The 26,462-nt window shown below is 40.7% G+C and overlaps 3 protein-coding genes across 3 annotated transcripts in view; all 3 read left to right on the forward strand.

Moving 5' to 3' along the window:
* Positions 1–26,462, forward strand: part of LOC138059116 (uncharacterized) — a 100,398-nt gene that overhangs the window by 11,087 nt on the left and 62,849 nt on the right. The window lies entirely within an intron of this gene.
* On the forward strand, positions 1,817–8,443 carry LOC138059651 (uncharacterized). The gene is made up of 3 exons (XM_068905264.1): positions 1,817–2,232; positions 2,722–2,775; positions 6,590–8,443. The coding sequence occupies exon 3, from the start codon at positions 6,623–6,625 to the stop codon at positions 8,441–8,443; it is 1,821 nt and encodes a 606-aa protein (XP_068761365.1). The 5' UTR covers positions 1,817–2,232; positions 2,722–2,775; positions 6,590–6,622.
* Positions 15,260–19,208, forward strand: LOC138059389 (uncharacterized). Its single transcript, XM_068904980.1, has 2 exons — positions 15,260–16,504; positions 18,163–19,208. Exon 1 carries the CDS (start codon positions 15,375–15,377, stop codon positions 16,500–16,502), a length of 1,128 nt encoding a protein of 375 aa, XP_068761081.1. The 5' UTR covers positions 15,260–15,374; the 3' UTR covers positions 16,503–16,504; positions 18,163–19,208.

Consider the following 26,462-nt stretch of genomic DNA (forward strand, 5'->3'; position numbering starts at 1 on the left):
TTACAAACATTGACTTTTGTATGATGCATTATCAAAAGTATTCGTCAGTTTTTTTTTTCACTTTTGTATGATGCATTTTAATTTGACTTGGCGTTGCGTATGTTGCCACATACATTATCAAAAGTATTCGTCAGTCAGTTTTTTTTTTCACTTTTGTATGATGCATTTTAATTTGACTTGGCGTTGCGTATGTTGCAACATACTTGTGATAATTTGACTTGGCGTTCACTTTCGTTTGATGCATTTCTAGTAATTTTCCTGTTTCCTTATTGTAGATGCATGGCAACAGACAGCTCCCCTTCTCGCGGAGTCATCAATAAGTGAGCCATCCCTTAGCAATGACGTTTCTGCCCATCCCGAGGCCTCCCCAATAACTTTCCATTTGGTGGAGCAAGGAACGAGGCGCCGGAAAACAATGCTTGTAGATAGCCTAGGGTTCACCTACAATGTAAATTCTAAGCGATCTTACGCGACTTACTGGCAATGCACTGTCCGTCCAAAAGGCAATGCTTGTAAGGCGTCGATAGCCGAGAGGGACGGAAAATTCCACGCGGGGAAGAATCCACACAACCATGCAACGGAGGTTGGAGCTGTGATCGCGAAGAAAGAATTAAAAAAGGTCTTTTCAAAACTGAAGATGAAATTGCAGACATAGAGTATCAAACAAGAAGACAGTCTGCCTGCCAAGAATGGTACAATCACAGGTTTGGTAGAGTTACAGTTTCAAAGAGCTACAGGGTTGGATGTTCTCACAAGGTAGGGACTTCCCACTAAAATAATCAAAGAAGTCCTAAACTATGGCAGCAACTATCAGTCATCGGCTATGAGAGATGGCTTAAAGAATGAACAACTAGTGATAGATGGTTACATTGAAATGATGCATCAGCAGGGACACGAACAAGTCACTGTAATGCAATGTGGTTTCTTTATTGAAAAAGAAAATGGTGTTTTGGGTGCCTCTCCAGACGGTGTAATAACTGATCCTAGCAGGATTTCCAGACCAAACTTGGAAATCCTCTCCTTTTGCTTTAAATTCTTGTAATTCTTGAAGCAGCCTTCCATGTTCCATCTTTATTTCTTCTATCCACTTGTCAAGTGTTGTTGGGCCGAAAACAACAAAGTCGTTTCGGAAAGCTTCTGCAATCCCTTTCTGCTCTTTATTTTCATGAGCACTCTCGGCTCTTGTTATCCCTTCAGATTTCTCACATCTCATCTTCGACCTTTTCGCCCTACAAAGCGATCCTTCATCTACGTTTGTCCAAGGAAAGACCGATGGTACGCTTCCCGGTTTTAAGTCTCGTCTATGGCCAGTCAGACTCCGTTTAAAATCCGTCGGTAACAAGTGTTCAGAACAACAGAACTTGTTTCCTACCGTGCAAAGATGGCATCACCTCTTTTCTTACGAATTTCCCACTTCTTCAGTTGTTGTGCGTCCGATGGAAACGCATGAAACGATAAATCGGGTCGATTTTCACTTCGGTTATTACAGTTTGCAGCTGCGCAACATTTGTGACCAATTTTTTTCTCCTTGCTAACAATTTGCACGGCTGAAGTAGCTTTGCCCACGACCCCGCTCTTGTTTGTTTTGTCCGACATTTTTCATGCGGAGTATTGAAGTTAACATATGAATCTTAATTTAGAATCAGTAGTCTGTATAATATATTTTCTTTTCAAATTCGAGTTCACCTTTGATCTTTTATGTCCGCGAGTTTGGGTTTTTAATTTCACGATGCGAAATTTGAATTCCCATTCGAGTTCACATTTGATCTTTTATGTCCGCGATTCTACATTAAGGCAGTCGTACCGTGTAAATCGGCCCTTAGGGTTTTAGTTCACATTAATCCTACATTACAGTTTCACAGAGCGACATTTAGGTTTAAACTTTGCCAGCGTGAATAATGACGGTCTCAAATTGAGAATGTGTAAGCGTGACTCTCACGCTGGAGAATTTTGAAATGAAACACCATTAGCAAACCCGATGTTAGCGCCGACAATCGTAAATCATGTCGTAGACCTGTTGTGAGCTTGTCGCATGCAACAAAATCGTATCGTGTAAATCGGCCCTCAGAAGTTTGCGAAACGACTATCGGACGTTTGCGAATCGACCGAACACGTTTGCGAACTGACGGTTTGCGAAACGACTCGTTGGCTAAACGACCGACATTCGGTAGTTTACGTGGTTGATGTCAGTTTTATCTCATGAAACTGCGCAATGGTCGACTAATTTAACAGGTAATTGAATTTTGAGTAATCCAGTCCGCACAACGGCGATTTAAATCCAGTTCTCACAGCAAAGAAACTTGCATTTGCGTCCCATCGTCACCTTTAACACACTCAAAGCAATGTTTGTTTTTTTCCTGGTATATACAAATGATCATTTATCTAGATTCACATCGGCATTTACACGTTAGCAGGAACTATATAGAGTATCACGCTAACTTTAAAAATAAATAAATACATAATTAAAATTCTTAAATATATTCATCATCTTGTCAGACTTAATCTTGTAAGTAGTTGCTCAATTTCTCCAGTATCTAGAGAATTAGCTAAGACAATTTCTGATTAATTGAAGCCTGTTCCATTCTTTAACTGTTCTTGGAAAATAGTGATATTTAAAGATCATCATTACTTGCATGCTCAATACAATATTTGAAGTTGTGAGATGTGTTAACATGAATTAATTCAGTATTTGTAATTTTGAACATATTTGTACATAAACAGGCATATTGATGGCGAAAAGTTAGAGATTCGCATTCCAGGTCTCTAATCATTGAGGTAACACTTGACATATATCTGTAATTATCGCTTTTACAAAAACGAGCAGCCACCCTTTGTATGTTCTCCAGCTTAAATATATCTGTATGACATTGATAATGTGGGTCCCAAACAGTTGAAGCATATTCCAATTTTTGTCTGACAAGTGTCTTATACGAGGTACTTTTGCTGTCTTGTTTGCAGAACCAGAAGTTTCTCGTGATCAAATTTAAAGACTTAGGGTGTGTTCAATGCACCGTATTTTGGAATAGGAATACATGGAATTGAACATAGAAGTCCTTCGTTTTTATGGAGAATCACATTAAAATTGTCAAAGACCTGCTAAAATGCTACTTTAATCATATCTCCTTGTTGCTTCAAAACGCTAGACATACCGTTTTAAATCATCACTCCAAGTATTCTTATTCCGGAATAGGGTCAATCGAACGCACGCTTAGTTGCTTTTAAAATTTGAATCCAGTGTGACCCCTAAGTAGGAGTGCATTTCAACATAGGTTAGGATGGCTATTGCAAAAGTATATATTCTAGTTGGTGGATTTTTCTGCCTGGAGATGCACAATTAACAAAACGTTTAGCTGGGTTGAATTCCATCTGCCAGGTGGGTTGCCATACTTCTAATTTGTTTAGATCAGACTGTAATTTATCCATGTCTGCAGCAATATTGACATATTGTTAAGTCTACTCTATATATTTATGAAGTGAGAATCTGTGCACATGAACTGACTATAAAATTAGATGAATCGTTATCTTATTAAAATACTTGGCAGATAGTAAATAAACTTAACCTTAATGTAGTGAAGATAATGTACAGGATTGTGGCAAATCTGTACATGAATTTCTTAAAATTAATATCAGTTTGCATTCTCTTAAAGATATTCAGAAAATTATGCTAACAATTTAGACTTATGCAAAACATGGACCAGTAGTCCATGGACAACCCCGGTGGCCCAATTCAATGACCACACACATTATCATTGCCAGAGCTGTCACTGCCACAGAAAAATCCCCTGGAAGAGTGGTTAGCATTTGTTGAAATTGTAGATAATACTGCTTCCATACAGCTGAGATTCTCAGAGTATGGTTGGTTCTAACTCTTAGTTGACTTCTATTAAAACCTATAGGTTGTCATCAGACATTCCAACTCCTTTTGAAGGAAAAAAAGGAGTACTTTTTTAGCACCCAAGGCACTCACATGAGCGCTTAAGGTGTGAGCCTGTTGGGGGGGGGGTCTGGGGGTATCCCCCCATAGGAAATTTTGCAAATGTAGTTTCTCTCAAGTGGCATTTCCTGCATTTTGACATCATTTTTGTGGTATTCTGCAAGGTCTTTATTCTTACCACTGGAGTTTCGGTCATATTTGTCCACCATAATAGAGTAAGACTGCTGGCCTTATGGCCTTATGCACAACATGAGGTGTTCAACGGAGAAACTGGGCAAGACATTGTAGCATAAGAAAGTGTATTATGCAAAGTTTTACACTCAGATCACAAAAACATACTTAAGATAGGCAATTTTTCCCTTGTTTTCAGAATTTTATGTTAAATAGGGAAAATCTGATAAAAATTGGGAGGGGGGTGGGGGGCAACTGTAAATTGGCAGACTCCCGATCAAATTGGAGGGTTGGAATGTCTGTTTCATGGTGTTTAACCCAAAACACAGGTCAGTGTTTTAACATTACAGAAAGAATCCAAAACATTCATGAAAGCTATCCTTAGGCCTAATGTTCGCATTGGTAATTGGTTACGGTTGTTTCGATCTGTATTGGTAAAACAATGACCTGTGCCTTAATGTGACCTGTGTTTTGTACATACCCAATTAGTGCTAACTATGTTTTGCACAACTCGATCCATAACGTTTGAGTTCCCAGAACCTCTTCAGAATGCTCAGGCTTTATGGACTAGGCTATCATCTTAGACTGAGGTTTGAGTAATACAGTACGGGACAAAAGGATGATGTTGTGAGGAAAAGTGTTTTCACTCATCACGTTTGCACTGCCACTTGTGACAGAATGCTTTAGCAACTCGTAATGGAATGCTCTAATACATATTGAGAAAAGAACAAGGAACTTAACAGGCTCGGGCCTTTTTCAAAGTAAGGAAAATAAGGAAAGGAAAGCTACATTCAACCACAAGACAACAGTCATTCCAATAGAGACCACTTTAACAGAAGTGACCTAAATTCAATGCAGTTTCATTATATTTATTGAAAATTACAATTACAGTGAACATTAGCAAAAAGATTATTTTCCTACTTGTAAAATGTGTTGGTTAAAAATTATTAATTATAAAGAAATATACAATGTTTACAGTACCTGAAAATTATAGGAGGTCCACAGGCGTTATCCGTGGACCGGTTCCATGAAGGATCCATAGACAGGGTCGACAGGGGTAGTCCATGGACGTGGGGTCCGTGTTTTGTATACATCCTGAAACTTTGATGCATGCCAAATTTGTTTAGTGTCTTAATTTGAAATGCCCTCTTGCCCTTCTTCTTAACTTGAATGGTACTCAGTTCTTGGTTTACTGACAAATTAAAAAATGTAACATCATGTCCCCTAGACTGCAGCAGCAGCAGTAGTGGTAGTGGTAGTAGTAGTAGTAGTAGTGGTAGTAGTAGTGGTGGTAGTGGTAGTGGTAGTGGTAGTGGTAGCGGTAGCGGTAGCGGTAGTGGTAGTGGTAGTGGTAGTGGTAGTGGTAGTGGTAGTGGTAGTGGGTAGTGGTTAGTGGTTAGTGGTAGTCGTAGTGGTAAAGTCTATGTAAACTCTGCTCATCAAGTTAAAAGATAAGCAGCTGCATTTACCCAAACTAAATAAACGAAAATTAATGCTAATACACTAACATTTTCCTTATTGTTAAGGGGACACATTGTGTTGGATATCAAAACTGGACATTCATCCAATCTATGCATTTCTTGACTTGAGTGTCTTAAGGGCCCACAGACGGATTTTTCGCGCGTTGCTAAGGAAGTGAAATGTTACTTCCGGTAACTGACGTCACCATATCATGAGCTGACAAGAAAACCCACTCACAAGCAATACTCACCGCACAAACTGTTGTTTCCATCGAAGGTTTTTCCTCGCCCTTCCTCGCGCTCGTTCTCAGATCAATTGCGCATGCGTAAACGAACGGACGTCCGCTTTGAGAAAAAAGCTAAATTTCCGGCGGTTTTAAATTGAATTAATTTTTTTTTACGTGGCACGTTTCACCCCCAAATACAGAATTTAGCTAAGCATTGATTTTTTTAAATCATCTTTTTTGAAAAAGTTATGGGTATTTCAGTATCGTTTATGTCTTTAAAAAGAACATTTTTCAAAATAAAAAGAAAACCATGCTTGGCTTGATGCAAAAACGAATACAAATTATCAAACCATTGATTAAATACCCAAATTGCCTAGCACGGAGACAAATTTAGAGTTTTCTTTTATTGGTCACGTGACCATGGGCGTGGTATGATGACGTCATATTTAGGGTCATTGGTTTACAAAAGTTGGAAACTGACCAAAATAATGCCAAATTCTCTCAAATTACTTACACATTACATCCTTAGCAACGCACCCCAAAAAATACGTCAGTGGGCCCTTAATTCAGTTTAAATTAATAGAGATGTACAATGACCTACATGTAGAGCGCCCCCACCCCCAACCTGGCAAGTAAAATCATCTCCTGTTAGCTAGTGTAAAAACTATAAGCCACCTTCAGGTGAGTGAGGAAAAATTTGACCCTCGAACCTGTTGCATAACCTAAATCAGTCGCCTTAGAAGACTCAGTGGAATCCAATAAGTCAATCATTTAACGTCTTTTCCTTTTCTGTGCAGATACGATGTGAAAAATTGGTAGTTTGGATTACAATGGCCACACCTGGTCCCCTGGCCAGCTCTAAGGAGAAGACAAATGGGGCCAAGCTGAGTCGACTTATTATTGATGGTGGAACAACTGTACTAAGAAATGTTTTTGACACTCATCACCCTCCTGCTAACTTGGCAGCTGATCTCAATGCCTCTTATTCTATCCTTAACAACCTTTTACGCCGAAGAATTCTCAATGGTCACCAGTGGGACAAGCTCTTTCCTGTTTGTGGGGCTGCCCCTGACTCCAACACGTTTGATATCACTCTGCTGTTCCTTCTTCTGACCAACATTTGCGCACTTACCCCTCCCCACACTAGATGGCATTGCAAGCCGCTCTCAAGTGACGCTTCTCGTGAAGCAAACTTTGCTCGCATCAAGTTCTTCCGCAATCAGTTGTATGCGCACATCACAACCACAGCTGTCGATGAACTGATGTTCAATGGTTTGTGGCAGGATATCAGTGCCGTTCTAGTGTCTCTTGGGTTCAGTCAGGCAGAGGTTGATCGACTGAAGGCAGAGCGATGTGGAGAGGATGATTATGTTGATGCCTTACGGGACTGGGCAGAGAGTGAAAGAGATCTCAAGACTCAGCTTTATGAGGTGCGTCAGTGTCAGGACACAGTCTTGGAGAGTGTCAAGGAAAGCAGTTCTATGATTCAAGACATACATCAAATTGTTACTGAATGCCGTGAGACACAACACAACACCAATCAGGAGGACAAAATCCTAAAGAAACTTGCAAGGGTTGACACGCAACCTGATATCACATATTATACAAAGAGATACTTGGAAGGAACCCGTGAGTCTGTCTTTGCTAGAATCGACACCTGGTTGGATGATGCAAGCTCTCCAAACCATGTCTTAGTGCTTAGCGGAAATGCAGGGATGGGGAAATCTGTCATTGCTGCTGAGATGTGTAGAAGAATGCAAGAAGCTGGCAGATTGGCGGGAAGCCATTTTTGTCACCATGACAGAGCACGCTACAGGAATCCCAAGGTGATGTTGCAGTCTTTAGCCTGTCACCTGTCATGCTGTCTTCCAGAGTACAAGAAAGCCCTTGTGAAACAGCTCTCTGGAAATCTGGGTGTAGAGATAAACGACATGGAAGTGAAAGATCTGTTTGATATGCTTTTTTTTAAACCGTTGAACAAGGTAGCAGAGACTGATCGTACTTCTCTTGTGGTAATAGATGCTTTAGATGAAAGTGAATACCAAGGGCGAAATGATCTTCTTGATGTGATTGCTAAGTTGTTTAAGAATTTACCCCTTTGGCTTCGATTTTTGGTGACGACGCGACCCGAAATTAACATTTGGGACAGCCTGAAAGATTTGCAACCACTGCTACTGGAGCCAAAAGATGAAGAGAACTTGAAGGTCATTCGTTTTTACTTTGAACGTAGTCTTAGCGATTTATTGGAATTTGAAATGAATGAGCTGGTCTTAGATGATCTTGTGCAGAGGTCGGAGGGAGTCTTTCTGTGTGCCCAGTTTTTGGTAGATTTTATAAGGACCAAGTGTTCAACTCTTCTCACCTTGGAACAACTGGACGAGACCCTTCCGACGGGCATCGCGTGTGTTTACCAGTCGTATTTCGAACGGCTTGAACAAGACTTGTGTAAGGAACTAAACATAACTGAAGAACAATTTCTTTGCTTCCTGGGTGCAATTGCCGCTGCCAGGGAACCACTGCCATTGGGTTTTGTTCCTAAATTGTTGTGCACGAACTTGTCGTCCTCGACTTTTATGCGAAAGGCGCACAAAGCCATCGCCATTGTAATCACTTCTTCCTGTTCACGAAGACCGCATTCATTTCTTTCATAAATCAGTCAAGGACTGGTTGACAGACAAGTCACGCTACAAGCAGCACAGTTTCAGTGTGGAAGAAATGGAAGGCCACAAGATCCTTTCTACTCTTTGCTCTGACGAGTTTGACGAGTTAAAAAGCAAAGATATTGGCAACTTACAATCCTTCACTGACACTTCAAGGTATGCCTTGGAACATGGTGTTCAGCACATGTTACAGTTAGACCAGGACATCAAATCTTGCAGCCTTGAACATGGGGTTGGAAAATATATGTCAGACCCAGAGCTTTTGTACGCAAAGCTTTGTGTGAACATTCCATCAGCCAGTGAAGACATTGTTGCCTTATTGAAGCAGGGTTTAAAGACGATATCTAACGAGTGTCTCGAGACCCTTTCATCATTATTGATTCTTTTAAAGAAGCAACGCGTAACCTTACAGGAATATCCCTTTACTATCTTTCAATGTCTGTTGAATGAGGGAAGTGGTAGATTATCTTCTGACTCCCGTAAGCTTCTGGAGACCAAGTATTCCGATAAACCTCACATGGAGTTGTTAAACAAAAATCACACCCAAAGAGGTATTCAAGCTCGGTTTGATTGTGGATCACAAGTGGCTTGTTTGGATGTGTCCCCTAGCTTAGAATACATGGTGTGTGAATGCCGCGATGGAAGCATTCAGTTTTGGTCACTTGCTTCAGGTAATCTCAAATGGAAACGTTATGTCAAACCAAAACAGTATACATTACCCCTCTATGGTCCATTTAGAATAATTGCAAGTTCAATCGTGGTTGCTTGTTATCGTTCGGTGGTATTTCATCCTATCAAGGATGTCATCTTGCCAGGAGTTCTAAACACTGCTTACTCCTTTAATGGAGACTTGAAGCCCCTTTTTCCTACCAGTAAGTGCAGTTTTTCTGTCTGTTCAATTTGCGGCGAGGAGATGTTAACTGATTGTCCCGACGATGCAAAATGTCTTATTATGTGGAATCTGAAGGATGGTAGGGAGATTGTTCGCCTTGACAGGGATAAAGAAATTTTATCTTTTGCGATATCACAAGATGGAAAGCTCGTAGCAATTTCCCATTCAACGGGCTCTATTTGTTTAGTTGACCGGGAAAATGGTTTTTCAACTCTAGCAGAGATAGCTTCATCAAGGCATTTTGGAAGCATTAGGTTTTCGCCGAACAGTCGATTTCTTTTGTGTTCAGATAAGCTCTTAGGCAGAGAAATGTTTCATTTAAGGATGACTGAGGGGCCCGAGCATCTCCATTCGATTCACCCTATTGCCCCTTGGAGTGATTCCTTTGAATTAGAATCCCATAGAATCGGTGGCTTTTTGTTAGGAGATCCTCTGAGTGTGGTTTCGCGCGATTATTCTAATGTAGTTCTCAATAGCCAATCTCTTTTAAGGAACCACACACTGAAAGGTTACATTGAACTAGTTTATCGGAATGCATCAACGAAGAAGACAGAATGGGAAGATGTCAGATGTCTCCGATTCTCGTTAACCGGCGAGAGTGTTTATGCGACAGTTTGCGCCGGAGCGCGCAAACGGCGAATTATCGCTTCAGAGGTTTTAAATGGAGAACTTAAGAGACAGAAAAAGATTAAGTGGCACTCTTTCTGTGATTTTCAATTTGTAGCTTTAAAAGGGGGCATTTTGTTTGCAACTAAGAGCACTCTTGAACTGTGGAATTTTGATTTGTCAGTCTGCTTGCGAAGATGGAAGTTTGGCGCAGATGCTGTCTTTCCTGTTTCAGATGATCAGGTGGCAGCATAACATTTCACGCGCGATATGGGATCATTTTGGATACTGTTAGTGGAGATAATGTGGTAACATTTAAACTGCCTCACGGGAGGTTGATTGCTTGCTACAGGGAGCTCCAGCTGTTTACCTCGCCTGGATTGGAGCCAGAGTTCATTGAAATGAGGCAATTGGGTAAAACCGAACCATTGTGGCGTGCGCTCCAGGGTGCCCGTTTGTCAGGTTTGATGGGATCATTTCCCCATGGGTCAGTATATTGTTGTTTTTAACATAGGCACCAGCGACACGTACGTTCTCGATGTAGTTTCTGGTAATGTGCGCCTCGAATTTAGTGATGTCACCATTTGCGATAGTAAATTTATCGGTGACGAGGAGTGTATTTTTCTCAAATCCGTTTATCGAAATGGCGGCCGTTCTTGAGCTGTTCAACGTAAGGTCTGGAGATCTACTTGGTGTAATGGATGTTGAATGGGACGTTTCTTCGTGAATTGTCTTTTAGCAACCTGTCCTAGAAGGAATCTCATTGCCATTGGTTCACCCAAGCAGTTCAACGTGGAAATTTTCAAAGTAAAATACCCGAGAGAGGAGACACTCATTACGGAGACAAAAAGGTAAGTTTGCAAGATGTTCTGTATATACTTCATGCTTGCCCTCATATAGAGTACAAACCATTATCTATTGTGATTCCTTGGAAGTGTGTTTTCGATTCCCATATACGCTGATATGAGCTCACATGACTGGTTTGCTTGTGGCCTCATTCTCGCATCCATTACGTAGGGCGCGGCCGCGGGGCTCTGGATTCAAGTCCCTCTCATTCTACTTAATACTGAGGGTGCGTTTTTTCGGGAAAATCCGAAAAACGGATTGTTGAATTCAAAGGACGGATTTTCCGTTTTTTTTTTTGCAAAACCCAAAAAACGGATCATGAATCCAAAGTATCCACAACCGAGGAGGATACTTCGGATCAAATCTAAATCCGGATTTTTGAGGTTCACCACTACAGCGTTGTTTTGGGAAAGGATTTGAAAAATGTATTTTTGACAAGCGGTTTTTCTGCAAAAATGATACACAACAGCTACCGTACATGACAGTTTTTGCTTAAATGTTTTTCTCGCGCCATTTTTTCCGTTTGATCGAAGACACGAATAAGTGGAAAATAGTTAGGTTTCCTGCAAATTTCACGCCAGAAATCACACTAAACGTTTCTTGACAGCAGTAATATTGTTAGCACCTTTCCTACAGCTAAAAAAGTTAGCTGCAAAAATACCCTCTGTAATCGATTGTACCTTAGCACGCATGTTGTTGGTATTTTTTTCTATCGATCGCTGAGGTATTTTTTTCTGGTGGCATTTTCATTGTTGAATTTCTCAGAATCAAACCAAACTGTTATTTTTTTAATTGCACGCAACTCTGGATTTGTTTGTTTGTTTGCGTTGTCGTGGTAAATAATCCTTTTTTGGATTTTGCAGTTTTTGACGCTGAACAATCTATTGATCCGAGATCACAAATCCGTTTTGGATTTTCCCAAAAAAACGGATCCTGAGTCACGAGCGACAACCGCAAGTGAGATGTTTTCCTTGTTTATTGCTCATGGCACCACCACAATTATATTACTAAGTACCTTTTCTCTATTAGAGATGATTAGATTAACAGTCCGGGAGGGACATTGCTATCCGTTTATACGAAATGTCCACTTCCGGTTTCCGTCCGTAGCTCGAAAATGTGCGTGCTTAAGGTCCCTAATATTCTGCGGACAAGAGCCTCTGAAAATATTATCAAATATTGTCCGTCCTGTTTATGTGTAAGGTGTTTATTGATGGGAGAAACTCTTCTGAAAAAAGCTGGTTATAACCAATACAGAACAATTAAAACCGATGTGGAAACATAAACAATATTATGACAATGCAGGCTAGTACTTTGCGCATGCGTGCACTGATATTACCCCGGGCGGTAACATTCATGGACGTCCTTGGAAGGTTTCATCCCGGTGTCACATCAGCAATTACTGATACAATAATAATAATTAACAATTATTCCATGAGCGCGCGTTGGATATGAGATGATAGATAGCCATGAGGCGAGTAGCGCCGAGTTGGCTATAATCATCTCATATCCAACAAGCACGAGTGGAATAATTGTTTTATTAAAAAACGCCCCCAAAATATAGAAAACTAGACTACAATAAAAATAAAAAGGCCCAAAAAATCACGCGTATGCTTGCCGTGTTTGTAGATCATGGTATGTTGGTATAATGGCTCATAACCCATGATGGCTTAGCCAATCAAAACTCTCGAATTGCACTATCCAATGATCCAGTTTTTAATAACAACAGATAATAAAAGGTTGTCGGGACTGGGTTGATAAGTTGAAATGTGAAAAGCTCCTAGTTTGGCGTGGAGCCACAACACATGATATTTGACGGCCGACGTTTAGTATTTCTGAGATGATGGTCCCAATTGTCGTCGTCGGCTGGCAAATCTTTGTTGTGTGGAAAACGTAACTGCAGGTTACAATTGTACTAGCAGCGAACTCGCCAGCCACAAAGGTAATTTGACTCCCCATACGTGAACATTGCCTTTTGTAGACAGGTATTTCTCTTCCATCTTATGATGATGGATTTAGTATCGCCTCGGTGGAAAACGGCAACTGGGAAAAAGGCATGAAGATTCTAGTATTCCAACTTGTCTCGATATTTGTAGCAAAATGCAATTTGCAGCTTGACGTTTTGACGTTTTGCCTTTTGCCGCAAACGCGAGGCTAAATTTCTGGATTTCCATTGCTAAAACATACGATAAGCCATAAATTTTCACTACATAAGGTTAAGTTTTCTATTCCACTGCAGAATCTACTAAACTTGACCATTTGATTTCCTTCGAGTGAATAATTGAAAGAGAAGTAAGGGTTGATTGATCAGTTGATTCATTTGTATGTTTGGCAGCAAATCAGTCAAGCAGGAAAAACGGGGGCTGACCAAATGTTATGTTGCTTTGTTTTCCCACAGGTCCAAGCTTACGAAGCCATTTTCTTCTGGTTGTCTTGTAATGTGAAGAAACAACGGTGATCATTGAACCACATTGTTTTCTTGTATTTTCTGGACAAATACTGTAAATGAACTTTCTAAAACGACATTCTTAACTCTGTGTCAGACTGGCAGAGCTGTATAGTTATCCTAGATTTGTAATAGATGGGCATGCATGTTATCAACTTGGTTTCCATGACCTACAGTATTTACTAACCATGCGAGATTTTTAGCAGACGACTAGTGCAACGGCATACACTACTTTGCTCGCCGGAATGGGAGGGCGATCATTTGCTTGTCTACAAGCACATGGTCTGATTTTTTTCCTGTGACATCTAGGGAACCCCAGGGATCAATTTTAGGCCTCTTCTCTTCTTAAATATATTTCATTAATGACATGCCTAGCGAGGTTTCCAGGGAAACATCTTTGCCTCTTTTCGCGGATGACTCTAAATGTTTTCGTGTAGTATTGGGTCACGATGATGGTGACAGCTTACAAGAAGACTTGAGTAATTTATTTGACTGGTTTGCACCTGGGGAGTGGAATTCAATGTTTCGAAATGCAAGGTTTTGAGGGTGACTTGTATTAATCAGTGATTGAAAGGGACTATTTTGTCCGGGAACTAAACTAGAGCGCATGAATGTTGAGAAAGAGCTTGGTGTCTTAATTAGTCATGATTTGAGTTGGAAAAATCACGTAGATTTCATTGCTTCCAAAGCACAAAGGATGCTCACTTACTTTATCGAACATGTAGTGATAACTGAAATCAAAACTAAGAAATTGTCATATGTAGCTTGGGTCAGATCTCGATTAGATTTTGCTAGTATAGTATGGTCCCCTCATCCCTAAAAGAACATTATTAACTTAGAACAAATTCAGCGAAGAGCAACTAGATTTATTCTCGGTAAGGACCTCTCAGAAATGAACGCTTACGAAAACTAAACTTACTGCCATTCACCCTGCAAGCAGAGCCTTCTTTTACTTTTTCTTTACTGAGAAGGAGAAAAGGAGGCTCTGTCGGAATCACGTCAATTCTTTAAAGCAGCCGCAGCCCGAGCTTCTGGACTAGTAAATCTTGTTTTCTCTCGTCGAACTGGTTTTTCCAGTGCGAGCATCCGTTTAGTGATAAAGCCGATGGTTATAATTGAGCCCGCCGTACGTGAAAAACCAAGATCAGGCGGCGAGATCTGGCCTATTAGGCTTGGGCTCGAGACTATGGCAACAGGCAGCGCATACTAGAAATTCATGCAGAGTCCTTCTCGAGAACGCCAAAATCGAGCAAGCAAAGGAAAGAAGGGGGTGGTTTCTAAAGAAACTGTGGTGCTGCGTCGGTGGGGAAGAATTATACAAAAATTTGGTTTTATCATATGAGTTGATAATGTAAATTGACCACCTTACAGAGATTCTAAAACAACTCCGTTGATAAAACCAAATTTTAGTAAGCAAAGGAAAGGCTCTGCAAGCAGGGTGACTGCCATTGTGTTATCGTAGGGGAATAAGTGATTTATTTTTCTTCTTTAAGTGCTTTAAGAACTTGTATTCTTGTATATTTTAGATTATGTATCATTTCACTCTTTTGTGAAACCTCTTCGTAGTATTGATCATCTTACTCTCAGAGTGCTACCTAGTAGGACTGAAGCATTTAAAAATACCAACTTTGTGCGCATTTTTCGTATTTGGAATAATTTACCCCTGAGTATCCGGGAATCTACAAGCAATTGCAAAAAGGTTGAGACACTGAATGGAAAATCCACCTCTTCTTCCTAAAACCCCTCTTCTAGTTCATAACAAAAGGCTGAACGCCCCTCCCTCCTCCCTCCTCCTCCCCCCTTTTTCAATGTTGATACCTTTAGTCTGAGTGCCAAGTGGAAATGGAAACAACTTTGCTTGGGGGGGAAGGGAGGTTGGAGATGCGCTGACTTGAATGACACGCATTGTACGGTTATCAACAGTGATTCTCTTTCGATACACTCCGCATTATGGGATAACTGTGCATTCCTCTTCAGTACTTGAGGTCAGCGGTCACACTTCAAAGCAACCATTGTCATGCAAATGCACCATATATAAGCAGCCTAACGCGTGACACAAATCCATTCTCCTTTTCGTGCTTTCTTGTCGGCGGTTACGGTACTAATTTAGAGGGAATTTATTTCCAACTACCGAAATGGACAAGGCACTCAACGAGTCTACAAATATATCTACGCTCGAAGCGAGCGATGTGAACATGCCCGAAGCGGGCGAGAAACTCGAAGCGAATGACAACATCGACGATTTTGAGGTTGATATTGAAGACCTTAAAAGCCAGTTGGGGTTGCACGAACTGTTTTCGTCAATGGAGTCAATGAAGTCTCTTATCTCCCAAGTAACAGCTTCGAAAAGGCCAGCTTCTGGACCTTTAGTTGCTAACCTGGCCAAACGAAGTTTAGCAGCGGCGGCTGACGAGTCACAACCTACACGTGTCGCCAGCGTGACTGATGCTGGCTCTTTCGACCCCTCACAACCCATTTCATGTACTGATACAACTGCTGAAGCAGCAGAGCTGGACCTGCCATCAATCTTTGATGACTCGGATGCGAAAGGTCCCAAAGTGAGTGAGGTCTTAGCCTTAAGAGTAAATGAGGCTTGTACGAAAAAAGCATTGGATTCCAAGCTGAAGGAAATTGAGGCTAAGTACAAAGCACCCGAAAATTGTGATTTCTTGTGTGTACCAAAGGTCAACCTTGAATTCTGGTTTGAGTTAGCCAGGCAGGCAAGGACCAAGGATCTTGCACTGCAAGAGGCCCAGAGAGGTATTACCAAGGGAGTACAGCCAGTTATTGAGTTAGTAGAAAAGATCTTGAACGCTCAAAAGACCAAGTCGGAATTGAAGCCCGACTCCTTCATTACTCCTCTCGTTGATGCTATTACATTACTTTGCAATGCATCATTCAGACTTTCCCTTGTAAGAAGGGAAACAATGAGAGAATTCGTGAATCCCAGCTACCGCTCTTTATGCAGCAAGAATACTCCTCCTGGGAAATGGCTTTTTGGAGATGAGCTGCCTAAACAGATCAAAGAAATTGCGGAGGTGAACAAAATGGCGAAGAAACTCGGCCCTAGTCAGACCTCTCCTGGAACAAGGCGTGGAGATAAAAGAAATACATCTGGTCGTGGTTCTAGCTTCAACCAGGGTCAAGGCCGAAAAGTATATTTTTTAGGCTCAAGGAATCGCAGCAACACCACTCACTACAGGAGGGATCCCAAGAGCAACCCACATTCCTTGACAGCTACAAAGCAGCACTCCTCCCAGTAGAGGTAGGTGCTTATGCTGGAAACCTGGCAAATTTTCTCATTAGCTGGAGATCTATTACTAGTGACCCCTGGGTACTTGAAGCAGTATCAGGGTACCATTTGGAATTTTGTACTAAACCTGTACAAACAACTTCCTAATCCTCCAATTCTATCTGTAGCAGATAAGGAGATTATTGACCAGGAGCTTCATAAGCTTCTGCACAATGGGGCAATAGAGCAGGCACCATACTGCAAAGACCAGTTTATTTCTAATATGTTTCTGGTCCCTAAGAAAACAGGTGACCTTAGGCCTGTCATAAATCTCAAGCCCCTTAATGAATTTGTAGAGAAGATTCATTTCAAAATGGAGAACATTGATATGGTCAAAAACCTTATTAAACCAGGAGATTATCTAGCTTCTATTGACCTCAAGGATGCGTATTTCAGCATACCTATCTGGCAACCTCATAGAAAATATCTTAGGTTTTTTTGGAATAATCAAATTTTCCAGTTTGCATGCTTGCCTTTTGGTTACAGCCTAGCACCGCGAGTGTTTACTAAGCTTCTTAAACCAGTCACAGCACATGCAAGGTATCATGGTGTCAGATTAGTTAGCTTCATTGATGATATTCTCATCATTGGACATAATCATCAGGAATGTTTAGAACATGTCTCCTTTCTAAAGAATCTTTTGACAGATTTAGGTTTTATTGTCAATACTGGAAAGTCTAACTTAGAACCAAGTCAGTCTCTGATCTTTCTTGGTTTTATAGTCAATTCTCAAAAAATGCTATTGATTTTGCCAGACCATAAGGTTCTTAAAATCAAGAATGCCTGCCAGTCCCTTTTGAAGCAAAAGGTAGCCTCCTTATCGGATGTAGCTCATGTTACAGGCCTCTTGGTGTCAGCCGTCCTGCTATTAACTATCTTGAGCTGTATTACAAATCAATTGAGTTTTGTAAGTCCCATCAACTCCACCTGGGGGCTTCGTTTGATGATACTGTTACCCTCAGTGATCAAGCAAAGCTAGATCTTGCATGGGTCATTGACAATTTAGACCAATACAATGGCAAATGTTTGCATGAAATGCCTATTTCTTTGTTCATTGAAAGTGATGCTAGTAATACTGGTTGGGGGGCCCACTGTAACTGTGTTGCTACAGGTGGGCCATGGTCTCGGTCAGAAATTGATCTTCACATGAATCACCTTGAGTTACTAGCTGCTTTTTACGCACTTCAGTCATTTGTTCCGCAGTATAAGTCTGCTGCACACATCAGACTGAAAGTGGATAATTCAACTGCAGTAGCTTGTATCAATAATTTTGGCAGCATAAGGTCCCCTTCTTTAAATACTTTGTCTAGAACTATTTGGGACTGGTGTATATCTAGGAAGATTCACATTTCTGCAGTATCTATTCCGGGAGTTGACAATACAGTAGCAGATGTCATGTCCAGGCAAAATTCTGACAAGCTAGAATGGGCACTAAATTGTTCAGTCTTCCAGCGTTTGTCCTCTTTGGTTTTCAAACCAGACATTGATCTGTTTGCCAGTAGGCTTAACAAGCAATTACCAGTTTTTATATCTTGGCATCCAGAACCTAACTGCTATGCTGTAGATGCATTTAGTACTTTATGGACACCATTTAAATGCTATGCTTTTCCTCCTTTCTGTCTAATCCCTAGAGTGCTAGAAAAGATGGAAAGAGAGCATGTGGACCAGTTTCTCCTAATTGCACCAGTATGGCCAACGCAAAGCTGGTACCCCCTCCTTCTGAGAACGTCATACAGGACACCAATACTTCTACCTCAAGATCCTCAACTCTAACACCTGGCTCACTCCAACAAGCTTCATCCTCTGCACGACAGACTCCAACTTGCCGCATGGATCTTATCAGCCAACAGCTGCAGGCAGGTGGACTTTCGACACAGGCTACTGAACTCATCTGTGCCTCATGGACCAAAGGGACTGAGAAACAGTACAAGCCTGTATGGAAGACTTGGAGTAGCTGGTGTGATCAGAGGCACATCAATCCCCTTCAGGGTAATGCAGTCCATTTAGTTAATTTCTTGGCTGAACAATTCACCAGGGTAAGAGCTATAGTACTTTGAGAACTGTGACACTTTGTTCCTTGGTATCGGCCCAGAGAAGACACACTTTGTGCTCATTGGACTTAGACAATATGTCTATTTATGAGGATGAGATCAAATTTGTCATAGCTTCCAGAACAAAGACTTCTCGTCCTGGGAAGAAACCTTTAGAAGTTTCCATTCCATCCTTACCCACTAACCTCAGTCTCTGCCCTAAACAGACACTGTTACATTTTGTATTCATTGTACGCAACACCTGCGCAAGTCAGGGGAGCAGACTGTATCTCAGTTGTTCATTTCTCATGTTAAACCACACGAGCCTGTTCCTTATCTACTTTAGGTAGATGGATTTAGACTGTTATGACTGATTCAGGCATTGACACTAGTTTATTCTAACCACATAGTGTAAGGGGTACATCTACATCTGCATTGTATTAAAGGGGCGCATCTTTAGCTGAAATTATGAAGATGGCAGACTGGTCATCAGAACGCACATTTAATCGTTTCTATAATTGCAATGTCTATAACACCAATCCCTCCTCATTAGCAGGCAGATTGGTATTATCATAGATATTCAGTAACGTTTATTATGTACAGACCATTGTATCAAGTCTACAATTAAAGCACTCATTTCTATCATATCACATATTTTTGTTTTTCCCCTGGCTTCGGTTCTTTAAAATCGCACAGTTATCCCATAATGCGGAGTGTATCGAAAGAGAATTTTAAAATTAGACGAGAGGTACTTACCTTGAAGTGTAATTGTAATTCTCTGAAGATACACGGAGCATTATGGGATAATGCTTCCCACCCTTCTGTGTTGGCTTATGCCTATCCCACCCTTTGTGTTGGGGACCTCAGCCAGTCTGCACTCCAGGAGAATGGATTTGTGTCACGCGTTAGGCTGCTTATATATGGTGCATTTGCATGACAATGGTTGCTTTGAAGTGTGACCGCTGACCTCAAGTACTGAAGAGGAATGCACAGTTATCCCATAATGCTCCGTGTATCTTCAGAGAATTACAATTACACTTCAAGGTAAGTACCTCTCGTCTAATTTTGAAATTCTCAACTCTTTTTGCACCTGCTTGTAGCTCTTTACTAACTTTTAGAAAGAATGTACATAAATTTATTATGACAAATTCATCCTCAATTTTAAGTTTATTTTAGCGTGATTGCACTACTGTGTTATATGTATTAGTTATTTATAATTCAATTGTTTAATATATATTTGTGTATTTTAACTTGAAGTTTATATATTTAGATAATTTTATCTAGGGGGCTTATAATAAGGAATCTTGTATTCTGTTTAAGCCCGTCTCAGATTCCTTCATTCTTTGAATTTTAGGGCCTCTTCTCTTCTTAAATAATTTTCATTAATGACATGCCTAGCGAGGTTTCCAAGGAAACATCTTTGCCTCTTTTCGCGCATGACTCTTAATGTTTTCGTGTAGTATTGGGTCACGATGATGGTGACAGGTTACAAGAAGACTTGAATAATTTATTTGACTGGTCTTGCACCTGGGGAGTGGAATTGCAAGGTTTTGAGGGTGACTTGTATTAAATCAGTGATTGAAAGGGACTATTTTCCCGGTGGAACTAAACTAGAGCGTTTGAATGTTACATGTAATGTAATGAATTTTGAAATTGATTAAATTAAATTAAATTAAAATTAATTAAATTATGTGACTAAGAAACAATCCACTTTTTGGTCAGTGCGTGATCGGAAGACGGACCTCCATTTCTTCGACTACTCGGCCAGGGGATCTAAAGTTTCCGGTTTTGAGTTTTCGAGAAACCCAGAGGGTCTGAGGTTATCATGTCTGGCGTTGGATTTGTTACTCATAGTTTTGTGTACCTGTTGATAATCTTTATAGCGAAGATATCGTTGACGGCACCTATTGTTATTAATGTGCCAACCAGAGCCTCATTGGCTGGCAAAACAAAGGATCCTTTGTTTCTGTGGTTGAAACATTCGAATAACAAAAACAATGTTTGTAAACAGATATCTTCCCTATGAGTAGGGTTGGCACAGTTGCGAGACCAGTCGGCTTCCACCTTACGGCCCGGGTTCGACTCCCATGTTGAACATCCTGTGGTTCCCTATCCTGCTCTGAAACGTTTTTATTCAAGTACAGCTGTACTGCGATTTTCCCTCTCACCAAAAACCAACATTGATTTGGTCATTCCTCATTAGAGTTATTTGTAGAAAACATACTATTGGCGCTTTGCTTGTTTTCCTTTAATGCTAATGTTCTCCTCTCGCAATTTGAACCTTTGTTCGCACTCCAGAGGGACACACCTTTGTCAAACGTTTTTGAAGCCGTTCAATAAACTCGCACGTCGTGTTTTATCGAGGCTGAAACCACTCTGCTTCGTCTCGTAGTTCAAAACCCAATAAAAGACTCCTGCTCGTTTGTTCAGTAAACAGCACAGTTTCCCTAATTAGTACAGAAATTGACCTTAGTTAAATATGCTGGGGACTGAGTTCAACAGATTGTCTGTAACTTTCTTCCAACAACAATGCAACAACAATGCAACAACAATGGAAGATAATGGTTACGTCACGAGTTCAGTTGGTAATATAAAAGGAATCGCTATGCATTATGGGATACTATTCATTCCTCCTCTGCGGCAGTCCTGAAGCATTTGGACGATCACGATGACGCTTTACGCATAGTGATAGGTCCACAGCCGCTGTTCGATATACTACGTATTCAGAAAAGGAGATATCGCTAGCCAGGAAAAGCGCTTTATAGACGTGCGCAGTCCTACTCGGCCAAAAGGAACACAGGGAACCGTCCGCGCACCGGTGGCTCAGTTGGTTGAGCACCGGGCTCTCACGCGGGAGGTCGTGAGTTCAACTCCGGCCGGACCAACACTAAGGGTCTTTAAATAACTGAGGAGAAAGTGCTGCCTTTGTAATTACATCTGCAAGTGGTTAGACTCCCTAGTCTTCTCGGATAAGGACGATAAGCCGGAGGTCCCGTCTCACAACCCTTGTTCATTAACTCTGTGGGACGTTAAAGATCCCACACACTATTCGAAAAGAGTAGGGAACAGTGTTCCCGGTGTTGTGGTCTGTGGTCCTTTCCAGCATGTGGTCGGCTTGGCAGGATTAGCTTGAAGGGCTTCTGTGTGAATGAGATCACAATTGTGTATAACAACCAGAAGTCAGGCTACTTAGCCAAGTGCTGGAGCCTCACTCACTCAAGTCCAGATTGGTGTTGCTGCTCGCTCGTTGCGCTCGCTCGCAGCAATAATAATAATTGTATAGGTAATCACATGATTTTGAGTGTAATTTGGAATAAATAAGCAGGAGTAATTTTTTTTCAAAGACGACCAAAATTTGTAGAAGCCAACACCACATAACTTGCTAATATGAGTTGACATAGTGAGATGCTCATCGAACCATGAGCCAAGTTTTCTAGCCACTGTTACAGGACAAACATCAGTCGAACCAACCTCAATGCAATTGATGTTAACCTTTTCCAGCTGCTGCAAAGTACCTATAATTAAACATTCTGTTTTATCATCGTTGAACATAAGATTATCTGGAATCATCCAACTCCTAATACTACTGATACAGTCAGTCATCGACTTGATGGCAAAATCAACATCAGCACATCGAGTAGGGCTGAAAGATACATACAACTGTGTGTCGTCTTCACACCATAGAGTCTCCACCAGCTCAGTGGTTAGAGCATCCGTACTAGATCACGGAGGGTCGTGGGTTCGAATCCCATCTGGGGCTCGGATTTTTCCGAGTTCACAGCGGGTTCAATTGTAATTTTTTTTACACATTTAATATGCGTTTCAATATGTGTCAGAGATCAGTTAAAATTTCTAAGCAATGATCTTCGTTGCTCCTGGAAGATCGAATTGTAAATTACACTAGGATGCTATGAAACGATTTGACGATTTTACAGTTTTGCGATAGTACCCATTTTGACACTTATGCAAGATGTCTTGTTCATTTATGATCCTTGGTATAAAGTTATAAGTCTCGAACACTTTCATTAGCCGGCAGTCTTCCCGTTCCAAGTAACGCCGCCTTCTGTAACAATTCAACCTTAAAAGTGGCACCAGTTGTTTTCAAGTGTTGTTAACGATTTTTCGGAATCATGCCAAGTGCATCTACTACCACAGGCACAATATAAGCCTTGATGTTCTAAAATCCATGAATGCGGGACCATATCATAGACTTTGCGAAAATCTATCCAAGCCATAGCTAGATTTGTTTTTCTGCTCTCGCAATTTCTCAAGACCATATTATGTATGAGCAACTGTTCTTTTGTACCCTCGAACCTTTCCTAAATCCTTTTTGTTCATCAGAGAGAAGGCTCTCGGGTTTCTAGGTGCGGGTAAAATCCTTTCTTAGGTTGAATCCGTTTTAATTAACCTAGGTTAAATTCCTGATCCCCATTTTACCTAGGTTGAATTATGCACTCAACCTAGCTTAAACGACATCTAAAAGTGATAGTTATACCTTCCCTCCTTAAGCTCTGTCTTACGCATTTCAACTCATCTTCTTAATTAATCATTGGTATCATCTTATCGGTTTCTGTATTCATACACTTATTCATTGAGTCTCATCTTTACAGCATGGTAAGGGAACAAAGAACTGTACTACGCACTTACCGGTACTCGACCTCGCACCCTCCAGATCTATAGTACTTTGTCTTCACCACTACACTACAACGACAAGCACGCTCAGTTCATGCACAGTTCTTTTCATTAGTTACTTTTCTATGATTGGTCAATTAATATCTATGTTTTATAACCAAAACTAATCCTAACCTGACCCTAATTTTTCTCTACTCCAAGGAGTGGCACGGTGTTTCAAGTCAATTTCAAAAGTTGATTCCAACTATCCAGCGTGGTTTACTGGAGGTAAAACATCTTTAATTCCGAAAGAAGGAAACTCCACAAGCGACAACCAAAGGCCGTTACCTGCCTTAACACAATGTATAAATGGTTCACATCTTGTATGCTAAGGCCTAAGGACGAACACCTAAACAGGTATGGGCTAATGGAGAAGCAGCAGAGAGGTGCTACGGAAGGATGTAGTGGCACAACAGATAATCTACACGTTGACAGAATGGTTACTCAAGATTGTCATCGAGGTGAAAGGAATTTAAGCATGACAAAGCATATGATTCTACTGACCACGACTGGCCATGTGAGATGATGGTTGTACATCGCAATATGGACAAGAAAAGTAGTAACCAAGTTGTGCGATTTAATTGGAAAACCAAGATCGTCACAACAACCAAAGTTGGGTCTGAAGTATCAGGTGTAATCCACTTCAACCGAGGACTTCCCCAAGGCGATTCGCTGTGTCAGAGGCTGTTCACAATTTGTCTTAATCCTGTCGCGTGGAAACTCAATGCTACAGAAGGATATCGACTCTCTAAACCAATCAGAGCCAAAGTCACACACCTATTATATATCGATGACCTCAAAGTCTTTGCTGCCTCGACCCAGAAGGTGAAAACTGTGATGAAATCCACGAGAACGGCAATGCAAGATATCGGACTCGAATGGAGTCCAAAAAAGTGTTCTGTCGTAAGCATAAAGAGAGGAGTCAAAGTGGCCGACGAGCAGGGAATGACGTTTGATGAATCGACAGTAGTTAAATTTTTAGAAGAGGGAAGTCAATACAAGTTTCTCAACGTTCTGGAGAGTACTCGACAAGAAGATGAAGTAGCTTTTAAAGTTGCCTCTGAGGTTTACCTGAATAGATTGTCTATAATATGGTCAAGTCCACTGATTCCCATCGTACTCTGGCTAGCAATCAGTACGCCCTTCCGACACTAAGCTGTTTAATTTATTATTATTATTATTATTATTATTATTATTATTATTATTATTATTATTATTATTATTATTATTATTATTATTATTATTATTATTATTATTATTATTATTATTATTATTATTATATCAACGTTCATTGCTTCGATTCTCAAAGAATCGACGACCCTTTAAAACGAAGACAGTCTTCACCCGTTGCACAAATAGTGGTATGGGAGACGCCCTGTGTCTACAAGGATACACACAGGCACACACCTTGAGAAATGTGTGGAAGACATCAAAACTTGGAGTATTAAGAATAAACCAGTGCTCAACGATGGCAAAACAGAGATCATACATATCTACTCGAACTTTACTAAAAATTGTCCTACTTACCCTGATATCGATATTGGGAATGTCATTATCACCCCCAAGACTGAGGTTCGTAATCTGGGCGTCATAGTTGATAACAACTGTCCTTCAGGTCTCGAATAAACAATGTCTGCAAATCTGCGTTTTATGCTCTAAGTAACATACGCATTTTTATGTTTTAACCTGTGTTTGTAAAAGGCATTGAGACTTGCGTGACATTCGTTTTATAAGAAATAAAGTATTATTATTATTATTATTGTTATTGTTATTGTTATTGTTATTATTATTATTATTATTGTTATTATCATCATTATTATTATTATTATTATTATTATATAAGGGTACACAGAAGAGCATACAATTTAAGGATTTATGTAGGTATACAAGAGTATCAGGGGGTATTTACATGAGACCGCGATGAACTCAGATCGGTCTGACTTCATCTTGGTTGCTGGACACGAGAAAGTCTCGCACCGGTCTCATGTTAAGGCCTGTTTGCATGGGGGCAGCAGGTGCCTCGGCAGACCAAGTTACCTGGCTAGGAGGGTTAAAACATACCCACTCACAAAAGCGGAAAGGCTCTTTTGAGTGGGCCCTAGGCACAACAAAAAAGATGGCGGACAAAAGAAACGATTTGGCGGGTAGTTTACTTTTTTTTATCATTTTTTTCGCTAGCGGCCGCTTTTCAGTGTCTATGGAAACGTTTTTGCACTGTATTTATCATTTCGTTAAGTAGATGTCACTGGTAAGAGATTTAATTAAAGACGAAACAATTCCCCAGGACGGCAATTTTGTCTCACCTCGGTTACCCAGCTCGAACCAGTAGCACACGGCAAAAAGATAGCCCGCCTAGGAGGGTGTCTCGGGCAAGTGGGCAGGTGCTCCAGGAAGGTGGATTATCCTGTCTAGCATCTAAACGCTTCAATTCGTTTTCTAAAGAAACGTATGAAAGTTTGCTGTCTTAGGGTAGCACGGTTAGCCGGGTCACCCTCCCTCAATGTAAACAGGCCCTAAATGACAACAAATCTCAGACTGGGTCCGGGTCTTTTGGGTCAACAATGTATTTATTAGACAAATGATATAATTTCGTCCCGAAATCAGGCACCACTCATTTCGTCCCAGCTTCACGTAAACGGCTGCAAAAATCATATGTAAATACCCTCTAATATACTGTTCAGGAGCGAACAACTCCAATACTAAGCCTGGGTGCTTACCATTTAGCCAAATAATGCCGATGGAATGATCATTCCGTAAAGGTAAGCGATTTTCCGAATTTATCGACCAACCGGTTAGAGTGGCACTTGGCATTTACTGCCAGGCATTTCATCCCGCATATTTACGTTATCTTGTGAGAAAGAGCCTGGAAACGGAAATAGTGAAGAATTTCCCGAATTCCATTCCGAACGGAAAAGGTGGACTACCTCTGTAGGTTTTGAACAATTTCGAAGAGATTTTCCGGAAATTTGCCTCACCATTTGACTTCAAACCGAAATTTCGGGATGTTTTGGCTAAATAGTTAGCACCACTACGTCACAGTATTTTAACAGATCAATCTATTTTTAGACAACGTTTTCTGCAAAAACACAGTACTTTTAGGAACTGGTTTTTCCTTGAAAAGTATCGTATTTCCTTCACGCTGAGATAGCTTTGTTTTGATTGGCTTTTATAACAGTGGACGTGCTATGAATAAATAAATCTATCTATAAGTAAATCTACCCGGGAAAGGT

This window comes from Montipora capricornis, chromosome 8 (assembly GCF_036669925.1).
Source record: "Montipora capricornis isolate CH-2021 chromosome 8, ASM3666992v2, whole genome shotgun sequence".
In the NCBI taxonomy this organism is placed as follows: domain Eukaryota; kingdom Metazoa; phylum Cnidaria; class Anthozoa; order Scleractinia; family Acroporidae; genus Montipora; species Montipora capricornis.

Coding starts and splice junctions, on each gene's coding strand:
- LOC138059651 (XM_068905264.1), top strand. CDS start 6,623: ATGGCCACACCTGGTCCCCTGGCCAGCTCTAAGGAGAAGACAAATGGG.
- LOC138059389 (XM_068904980.1), top strand. CDS start 15,375: ATGGACAAGGCACTCAACGAGTCTACAAATATATCTACGCTCGAAGCG.